The sequence below is a fragment of the Hemitrygon akajei genome, chromosome 23 (assembly GCF_048418815.1).
Source record: "Hemitrygon akajei chromosome 23, sHemAka1.3, whole genome shotgun sequence".
NCBI classification, from domain to species: Eukaryota; Metazoa; Chordata; class Chondrichthyes; order Myliobatiformes; family Dasyatidae; genus Hemitrygon; species Hemitrygon akajei.
The window spans coordinates 62315745-62326849 of NC_133146.1; the positions used below are offsets into that span (position 1 = coordinate 62315745).

At 42.3% G+C, this 11105-nt stretch overlaps 1 protein-coding gene across 1 annotated transcript in view; it reads left to right on the forward strand.

Moving 5' to 3' along the window:
• The first annotated feature begins 880 nt into the window (after nt 1-880).
• LOC140715499 (pancreatic lipase-related protein 2-like) overlaps nt 881-11105 on the forward strand; it is a 25463-nt gene continuing 15238 nt past the window's right edge. The window contains exons 1-4 of the mRNA XM_073027833.1: nt 881-965; nt 1043-1091; nt 4917-5071; nt 9082-9207. Of these exons, the coding sequence (XP_072883934.1) occupies nt 1043-1091; nt 4917-5071; nt 9082-9207 (330 nt within the window). The 5' untranslated portion in view covers nt 881-965. The remainder of the gene's footprint in view (nt 966-1042; nt 1092-4916; nt 5072-9081; nt 9208-11105) is intronic.

Genomic DNA, 11105 nt, shown 5'->3' on the forward strand with positions numbered 1-11105 from the left:
CACATTAAATCAGCGAGGATTGTGCTAGGCAGTCCATAAGTGTTGCCAGCTATCCAGTACCAACATAGTGGTCTCACAACTCACTAAGCCTAACCCTACATCTTTAGACTGTGGGAGGAAACTGGAGCACCCAGAGGAAACCCACCAGATGACAGGAACAACATACAAACTCCTTTCAGGCAGCAGCAGGAATTGAACCCCAAGCGGAGATTGCTGGAGCTGTAAAGTGATACCCCAACCGTGCCACCCATCATTAAACCAAGGTTTGACATCTTGGGTGGTTGTCAGAGATCTCGTGACAATTTTCCAAGTACACATTGTTATCCCTGACAAACTGTTTATCCCTCAGTCAATATTTTTAAAGCAGATTATTTGGACATTGGTACTTGTGGGAGGTGATTGGTCATTTCTAGTTATGGGATCTCACTGAATTGTGTTTGATATTACAACAGTGACAATACTTTTAAAAAACATAATTGGCTGGAAAGCATTTTGAAATCTTTTGGAAAAACTGAGAAATGCCACAGAAATACAAGTTTTTATATATGAAGTAGAGTTTTTCCATCAGGTCCAATCCTTGTGAAAACAGATATCATAAATTAATAATGGTTACATATTCGAGCTATAATTATTTGCTATTATTGCAGCTTGATAATATTTATTATAGCTAATGCAATATGAGACAGCCTGCAGCTGTGTAAATCACTTTATTATTTCCTAGATAAGCATTTTGAAACAAAACAAGAAATGTTTCTGAATTGAAAATTTTTATCGGTAACAGTTTATTGTACTCATAAAGCTATGTGGCATTGGTTAAATTTTCTCCAATAATTAATTTGTCATCTGCCCATTTCACACAGATAAAAATAGTTACAGAGCAAACAAGAGCGCGGTGTATATATGCGAATGCACATTACATAGAAGCTTCAACTGGCCGCTGTCTTTCAGCTGAGACATCCGCTAACGTAAGTGGAGTAAGTTTCAATACATTATTTTCATTCTCGATAATGGTGATAATGTTTCCTTGTAAATTTCCTTGCAGATGCTGTGGTTTATAATCGCAGTGGTTGCTTTGGGCGATGCAGTGAAAGGTAAGAACAGAATAATAGAAGTTGCTGACAATGGTCTTACTGCTATCAATTTTGTGTCCATCATGAAAACAACATATTTCTTGAGTTTCTGCTCAAGAGCTGTGATAATTTCTTTGTATATTCTGTTCACTGCGGTGTATTTGTGTACTTCAGATTTACATATTAGCTTTTCTGTGACAGACAGGAAGGCTCTACAATGGATAGTCCAAACTGTCCAACATATCACCAGCACCAGCCGACCCCGCATCAAGGACATACATACAGAAAGGTGCCAGAAAAGGGCCAGTAACATCATGAAGGATCCCACCCACCCTGCTCATGGACTGTTTGTCCAACTCCCATCAGGGAGGAGGCTATGTATCATCTAGGCCAGGACCACCAAACAGTTACTTCCTTCAAGTAGTAAGGTTGATCAACACCTCCACCCACTAAACCACTTCTCTACACTCCCGACCACTACTACTTTATCATTTCCTGTCAGTCACTTTACGTACAGACAGTCCTGTGTCTAGCGTCACTTTATGGAAAAAACAATATATCTATATATCTGGAATAGCAATTATTTTGTTCTCTTTTACACTTATGTACAGGAAATGACATTAAACAATCTTGAATCTTGATTCTTGATGGATTTGTCATTTGTAGTATGTCAGCAAATGAGCAAAGTAATTACAATATAATATATAACAGTACTGTGCAAAGGTCTTTGGTGCATGTATATAGCTAGGGTGCCTAAAACCTTTGTACAGCACTGTATTTGTCAATGTGGAGCAGACAGCAAGATTGTAAATCTGTCAGGAGCAAAGGGTGTTGCGAATGGCGAGGGTGGGGCGCCGTGGGAGGGGTGACAGAGAAGAAGTGCCAGAGGCAGTGGGGGAGGGGGAATGGCATGGTGCAGACACACCTAGCCCTGAGACACCAGTCCATGTCATTTGGTTCCAAACAATTGATTTATTGATCATTACAGAATATATTAAATTATATAATATATATAATATTGTACTATATCAAGTCAAGTCACTTTTTATTGTCATTTCGACCATGACTGCTGGTACAGTACACAGTAAAAACAAGACAATGTTTTTCAGGACCATGGTGTTACATGACACAGTACAAAAACTAGACTGAACTACGTAAAAAACAACACAGAAAAAAACACTAGACTACAGACCTGCCCAGGACTGCATAAAGCGCACAAAACAGTGCAGGCATTACAATAAATACAAACGTTTGTAATAAACAAGACAATAGGGCAGTAAGTTGGTGTCAGTCCAGGCTGTGGGTATTGAGGAGTCTGATAGCTTGAGGGAAGAAACTGTTACATAGTCTGGTCGTGAGAGCCCGAATGCTTCTTTTCCCAGATGGCAGGAGGGAGAAGAGATTGTATGAGGAGTGCGTGAGGTCCTGCATAATGCTGTTTGCTTTGCGGATGCAGCATGTAGTGTAAATGTCTGTAATGGCGGGAAGAGAGACCCCGATGATCTTTTCAGCTGACCTCACTATCTGCTGCAGGGTCTTGCGATCCGAGATGGTGCAATTTCCGAACCAGGCAGTGACGCAGCTGCTCAGGATGCTCTCAATAGAACCCCTTTAGAATGTGATGAGGATGGGGGGTGGGAGATGGACTTTCCTCAGCCTTCGCAGAAAGTAGAGACGCTGCTGGGCTTTCTTTGCTATGGAGCTGGTGTTGCGGGACCAGGTGAGATTCTCTGCCAGGTGAACACTAAGAAATTTGGTGCTCTTAATGATCTCTACCAAGAAACCGTCGATGTTCAGTGGGGAGTGGTCGCTCTGTGCCCTCCTGAAGTCAACAACCATCTCTTTTGTTTTATTCACATTCAGAGACAGATTGTTGGCTCTGCACCAGTCCGTTAGCTGCTGCACCTCCTCTCTGTAAGCTGACTTGTCGTTCTTGCTGATGAGACCCACCACAGTCGTGTCATCGGCGAACCTGATGATATGGTTCGAGCTGTGTGTTGCAGCACAGTCGTGGGTCAGCAGAGTGAACAGCAGTGGACTGAGCACACAGCCCTGGGGGCCCCCCGTGCTCAGTGTGATGGTGTTGGAGATGCTGCTCCCAATCCGGACTGACTGAGGTCTCCCAGTAAGGAAGTCTAGGATCCAGTTGCAGAGGGAGGTGTTGAGGCCCAGTAGGCTCAGCTTTCCAATCAGTTTCTGAGGGATGATTGTGTTGAATGCTGAACTGAAGTCTATGAACAGCGTTTGAATGTACGTGTCTTTTGTTTACCTGGGTTAGGGCCAGGTGGAGGGTGGTGGCAATGGCGTCGTCTGTTGAGTGGTTGGGATGGTACACAAACTGTAGGGTGTCCAGTGAGAGGGGCAGCAGGGTCTTGATATGCCTCATGACGAGCCTCTCGAAACACTTCATGATGATGGATGTGAGTGCAATGGGATGGTAGTCATTTAGGCAGGACACTGAAAACTTCTTTGGCACAGGGACGATGGTGGCGGCCTTGAAGCACGTTGGAATGGTGGCACTGCTCAGGGAGATGTTGAAGATGTCAGTGAGAACATCTGCTAGCTGGTCTGCACATTCTCTGAGTACTCTACCAGGAATGTTGTCTGGTCCAGCAGCCTTCCGTGGGTTGACCCTGCGCAGGGATCTTCTCACATCGGTCACGGTGAGACACAGCACCTGGTCATTTGTAGGAGGGGTGGACTTCCTCGCTGCCACATCATTTTCCACCTCAAAATGAGCGTAGAAGTTATTCAGCGCGTCTGGCAGGGAGGCATAATATATAGCAAAACAATTTCTGTCCAGTCATATTCATGTTACAAAGCACAGAGTTATTTATGTGAATTAATTTTATGGTCTCAATACTCCTATTGCCAAGTAAGAATCCAATCAAAGTTAAAAGGAGTTCAATAACTTTTTTGTGGGGAAGTAGTAAAAATTATAGAGTGGATCAAACCAGGTGGTCAAGTAGATGGTGTAAAAATTTCACTTGTTGCAAACTCGGTTTGCTGGTCAGATTGTGACAAGAATGAATAGAAGCCACATTTACACAGCACATGTTCTAAATTTAAAGATCGTAATTAGTAGTTTCGGTAACAATTTAGACAGAAGGGGTACCCACTGCATACATGTACGAGCCCTACAACCAGTAGGGACATGAATGAACAATAAACCTGATCTAAGTCACAAGTCACAGATTTACTGAGCTGTACTTTTGGTATGTGTTGAAGGATAAATTTCAGCCAAACCCCATTATTAGAGCCTTATTGCAGTTTCTCAGATTTATTATGCTCAGTGGTAGCTGGACATACAGTTTAATGTCTCAGCCTGAGATCTTCATGATGTGGTTAACTTTCCGAATCCATAATTCCCTAATACTAAAGCAAAACCACCAGCTCTGAGACCTGTGGCAAAGAGAAAAAAAGATATTTCATTGACCACTTTTCATCAAAACACCTTTTCATTTGTCTATATTGATTTTCAATTTTGACAGATCTCTTTCATCAATTCAATTCACTTTCAAGTTTGATCTCCTTCCCTTCCTCCCCCCCCCCCCCCCCACACCTTCTAATTCTGGCCTCTTTCCTCTCCTCTCCCAGTCCTGAAGAAGGGTCTCAGCTTGAAGCATTGACTGTTTATTCATTTCTATTTATGCTACCTCTCCTGCTGAGTTCCTTCAGCATTGTCCATGTGTTGATCTGGATTTCCAGCATCTGTAGAATTTCTTGTGTTTATCCCTTTCTATTAACTGACTATTTACACTCTGACCTAAATGAGGACAACATAAAAGTTGCTTCTTTTATATCCTTGTTTATGAAATTTACTTTTAAAGTAACTCCTCTTTACAGCTGATGAAATCTGCTTCAACAATTTGGGCTGCTTTACTGACGACGTTCCATGGGGTGGAACAAAGCAAAGACCTATTAAAAGACTACCCTGGTCTCCAGAGGATATTAATATACGTTTTTTGCTTTGGACAAGAAGCAATACAGCAGCTCATCAGGTACTGTTAAAGTTACTCTTTAAAATAGGCACCACAATATCATAACAGTTAGGGCAACACTTTTGTAGCTCAGGTTGTCAGAGTTCGGAGTTTAATTCTGACATCATAACTAAGGAGTCTGTACATCCTCTCTGTGGAATGTATATATATTCTCCGGGTGCTCCAGTTTCCTCCCACAGTCCAAAGATGTACCAGCTGGTAGGTTAATTGGTCATTGTAAATTGTACTGTGATTAGGCTAGGGTTAAATTGGGGGATTGCCGGCTGGAACAGCTTGAAGGGCTGTTCCACGTTACATTTCTAAAAAGAAATAAAATGTGGTTACCACATAATCACAATAAAGAAAGAAATTAAATGGGAACTTGACACTTCAAAAGAATAAAATGAAAGTTCGGAAAATATGCAGCAGATCAATCAGATCTAGATGTCAAATTCAGCTCCGGAGTTCAAGACTATTCAAATTGAGAACATCCAGCACAGTACAGACTCCTTGTCCTGCAATGTTGTGCCAACAGTTTAACCTACTCCACGATCAATCTAAGCCTTCCCTCCCACACAGCCCTCCATTTCCCCCTCTTGTTAACTGGAAGACTGAATGATAAACTGGAATTAGGATTGTCAAGAGTAGAAAAGAGAAAGCTGATGTAATGGAAGGAAAGAGAATGAAGATGAATGGGGAAGGGGAGAGATTTAAAGAAAATACTGGTTGGGTGTGGTAGATATTTCTTCTTCTTCTGTAGTCCCTCAGATTCATGGATAACCTGTTTCCATTCTGATTTTGTGGGTTGGGAGGTGGCCAGTATCGACACTGTGGACTTCTCACAGATGGGGCAGGAGGTGACTGATGGGAGAGCAGACTGGTATTCATTTATTATTGTCACATGTACCAAGATATGCTGGTGGGCCTCATACCCCAGTGAGATAGGACTTTGCCTCTCCTTGCATGCTACGACAGCTTCAGTGGACTGGGCTGATGAGATCAACAGCAAGATCCAACGGCCAGGGTCGATTCTGCAAAGCTTTGAGGAGAGTGAGGGGCATGATAAGGCACAGAAAAAGTCACGTTCATCCATGGCAACCAAAGAAGATTCCAGTTGTGACAACTACTCATACCATTGGACTCAGGCTTCCGTGGTTGAGAAAGTGGAACTGCCCCGGTACAATGGTCCACTTTAAAAACTCTCCTGCACAGGTTCTGTTGTGCAGTTCATCATCAGATATGATGGACAATCAATCACCAAGATACAGTGAGAAGCTGCATGCCAGTCAGATCCTGCCACACATAAGTATGCAGAGAAAGGAAATTGAATATTGTGCTTTCTCTACACAGAAAGTGCAGTGCAGATTTTAAAAAAATCAAGTGTATCAGGTAGATTGAGAGGTTCAAAAGTTCAGCTGTCAGTGTATGAGAGCTCCATTCAAGAGTCTGAATATATAATCTGCATCATGCGCACTGGCTTCCTCAGTATCCAGTACCCAGTACCCCTTCAAAAGGTGCTGCCTCAAATAGATCGCATCCATCATTCAGGACATGTCCTCTTCTCATTACTACCATCATGGAGGAGGGACAGGAGCCTGAAGACACACACTCAATGATTCAGGAACAGCTTCTCCCCCACTATTATCAGATTACTGAGTGGACAATGAACCCATGAACACCACCTCAAAATCTTCCCCTCTCTTTTTGCACTATGTATTTAACTTATTTTTATATATACTTATTGTAACTTATAGTTGTTATTACTATGTATTGCAATACACTGCTGCCACTAAACAACTGATTTCATTACATTTGCTGGTGATATTAAGCCTGATTCTGATTTTGTTTTTCCCACATCCTCAGCAACTTTGCCTAGATTCTACCACTCTTACACAACAGAGGCAATTTACGTGCCAGTTAACCAATATCTGTTCACACATCTCTGTGACATGGAAAGAAACTGAAGGACAAAGAGGAAGCCTGTGTAGTCACAGGGAGTTTGTACAAAACCTCACTTTGACATTTTCCATCCAACACTCACAGGGTGTGAATGTGGTCTCTGGTAAACTTCAAAGCCTCATTGCGTGTTGAGAATAAGAAATAAATAGCCTACATTTATAATACATGTTAGGACATTATTTTAAAGCTATTTTCAGAAACAGTTTTGTTATAAATGACATATGTCATGAAATATGTAGCTTTGTGATGTCAGTACAGTGCAAGGCGTGAAAGGTTCCTATAAATTCCAATAAAACAAAAGTAAATGCAAAAGAGGAAGAGTGAGGTAGTGGTCATGGGTTCATGCACCGTTCAAAAATCTGATGGCAGAGGAGAAGACGCTGTTCCTAAACCGTTGGGTGTACAGGCTCCTATACCTCCCCTCTGATGGCAGTAACGAGAAGAAGCCAAGTCCTGGATGGTGAGTGTGCTTGATGATGGAGGCATTGAAGGTGTTATTGATGGTGACAAGGCTTGTGCCCATGATAGAGCTGGCTGAGCCCCAAACAGGGGTAAAACCAATGACCATGTAATAAGATATTGTGGTTTTGGTGAGTTATGAACCAGTGCCAGAGAATGAGGGCTTGCGGAGAACTGATGAAAAACTCTGGATCTTTCAATTCAATTTGGAGAAACATTGGCTCTGAAAAGCCTTTGTTGGGGTTAGCAGGCTGAAGTGGTGTGACAGGAAGAGTAAATACTGTAGTGATCGGAACCCTGAAGCCTACCCTTACTCTTAATTCCTTGGCAACGCGAGAAACCAATCTGACCACTGAAGAAGCTTTGTACGTTTAAATATTATAATGAGGCAGTGACCCTTTGAATTCAAAACTATTCTAAAAATAACCTTTCCTGGCCTCCTTTCCTGGGAAACCTATTGGTAGGTGGAAAGCGAGAGCTGATGGTTGCAATTTGCATTCTTACCCATTGCTACAATTGCCATTCCAACCACCCTTTCCATCTCACCTCCTCTGATATTGTTCTGTTCTTCTTCAGAAGGCAATAATGATCTCCCACCACCACCCGCAGGGCCATATGGAATTCTGCCCTCTAATTCATTGTTGTTGTCCCCTCCCCCTCCCCAAGAGCTCTAAATCCCTCCTGGTCTTGTTCCTTGTCTTCCGTCCCACCGGCCTCCCAAAGTCACCTTTTTGTGTGTGCTGGTCAGTTCTGCTTCTGAATTTAGCAGGACTTGAAGTAAACTCCACCTTAAATTAGTGAATCCAACATCTCCATTCTTCACTCCACCTTACCAATGCATCTGGCTCTTGAGCTGTATCTCCAACAATGCAGACCCTTCAAAGCAATGATGTCATACAATTTCTTTAAATCCTCGAATAGGGCAAACCTGCAAATTCTGAGTCACAGTTAGGTTGACAAGTAGAACATTTGGATCTAAATTGAATGGGAAGAAACACTGAGCTGGATTTGACAAGGAAATTGAATTGTCACTCAGAAATCATTTATATTCATGCAAGTAATCCTAAAAGAGCAATGACATTTTATGAAGAGCATCAAGCAACAGGAGTTAGACATAACCTCCATTATCTAACTCTTACTCCCCCCACCCCTACCAACACCCCACCACACTTTCATTGCAAGTACTATTTCAATTAACTTTGTACTCACATGAAGGTGTTCCATCTACTCATTGAAAGTTCTATTTCATTTTTACTTTACAACTCTTAAATATTTAATAACACAAACACATCTACATTAAAGACCCCCATCACCCTGGACATGTCGTCTACCATCAAAGAGAAGGTACAGGAGCCTGAAGGCACACACTCAGCTTTTCAGGAACAGCTTCTTCCCAACTGCAACCAGATTTCTGAATGGACATTGAACCCATGAACACTCTCTCACCACTTTTTCCTCTCTTTTTGAGGCATTGCTCTTTGAAGATGCTATGGAGGCTAGTGCCCATGATGGAACTAACTGAGTTCACAACTTTCTGCAGTCTCATCTTGACCCTATTGTTTTGGTAAAGAGATGTTAAAGTATAATTACACTGTAGTATGCTCTCTCCACAGGAAATTTCTCCAGATAATCCTTCAACAATTGAAAACTCTAACTTTGACCGAACCAAAAAAACTCGGTTTGTGGTTCATGGGTATATAGACAAGGGAGAAGAATCATGGCTGACTGATATGTGTAAGGTATAAACACAAAATGGAGCTAATTTCATATGTCGGATGTACTTACGTTAGAAATGGCTTTAGAGTTAATGTCAAGATGAATCATATTCAGCTTCTTAGTAAATATGTGTTTATTTTTCAGTATGCAAACAATGCTGGCAAAACCAGCATTTAACACCTTTCCTTAATTGCTGTCGGGAAGGCTGCAGAGAGCTGCCTTCTTGAATTATTGTATAGTCCATTTGGTGAAGTTATTTCCACAGTGTCAATAGGCAGGAAGTTCCATGATTGAGACTCAAAGACCAATGATAGATTTTCAAGTCAATAGACAATAGACAATAGGTGCAGAAGTAGACCATTCGGCCCTTCGAGGCTGCACTGCCATTCTGAGATCATGGCTGATCATCTACTATCAATACCCGGTTCCTGCCTTGTCCCCATATCCCTTGATTCCCCTATCTATAAGATACCTATCTAGCTCCTTCTTGAAAGCACCCAGAGAATTGGTCTCCACTGCATCTGAGGCAGTGCATTCCAGACCCCCACAACTCTCTGGAAGAAGAAGGTTTTCCTTAACTCTGTCCTAAATGGACCCCTTCTTCTCAAACCATGCCCTCTGGTACTGGACTCTCCCAGCATCTGGAACATATTTCCTGCCTCTACCTTGTCCAATCCCTTAATAATCTTATATGTTGCAATCAGATCCCCTCTCAATCTCTCTAATTCCAACGTGTACAAGCCCAGTCTCTCTAACCTCTCTGCGAAAGACAGTCCGGACATCCCAGGAATTAACCTCGTGAATCTACGCTGCAATTCCTCTATAGCCAGGATGTCCTTTCTTAACCCTGGAGACCAAAACTGTACACAATACTCCAGGTGTGGTCTCACCAGGGCCCTGTACAAATGCAAAAGGATTCCCTTGCTCTTGTACTCAATTCCCTTTGTAATAAAGGCCAACATTCCATTAGCCTTCTTCACTGCCTGCTGCACTTGCTCATTCACCTTCAGTGACTGATGAACAAGGACTCCTAGATCTCTTCATATTTCTCCCTTACCTAACTCTACACCATTCAGATCTGCCTTCCTGTTCTTACTCCCAAAGTGGATAACCTCACACTTATTCACATTAAAGTCAGGATAGTGTCTGATTGGAAGAGAAATTGCAACTGGTGGTGGTCCCTTGCCCACTGCTCCTTACTTCATAATGATGGGACCATGTGGTTTGGTACCACTGCAGTGTCCTGGGCGATTATGCAGTTTGTATAGGACATATCCTACGTCCACAGTGGACTGGAGAGAATGAATGTTTAACATAGTAAATATTTCTATGCTGGTACTTGCTTCTCTTCTGATCATCTGCTCTTGGACAATCTTCCTAAAGATCCTCATTGCCTCTCACACCTATAAGCTACATGTTTGTTTCTTATGGAGATCTTTTCCTCCTTCGGCCTCAGCTTTGTGACCTAAGCAACTTCAGACTGCCGTTGACTTTTCTCCTTCTGGTGTTCTATACCTCCACTGATCCTTTCTCTGATGTCACTCTGAATGTTTCCCCACCACCCTGTCATGAACATTTCCTTCACCACTCATTGTTCTCCTATTTAACACCTCTAACTGACAAACATCTCCAGGTCATACTCTTGATAGGCTCCTTCCTTTTCTGACCCCAATTATGATCATCATAATGGTAATGATTCCTGATGAAGGGCCTCGACCCAAAGCATCTTCTGTTTATTCCTTTCCATTGATGCTGCCTGACTTGCTGAGTTCCACCAGCAGTTTGTATGTCTTGCTGAAGATTTCCAGATTCTGTAGAATCTCTTGTGTTTATGATTGTCTTCCAGCCTGTTTTCCCAAACTCATCCCAATTATCATCTGCCCTACAGACTCTGAATGTCTCTATGACCATACCTTCCCTT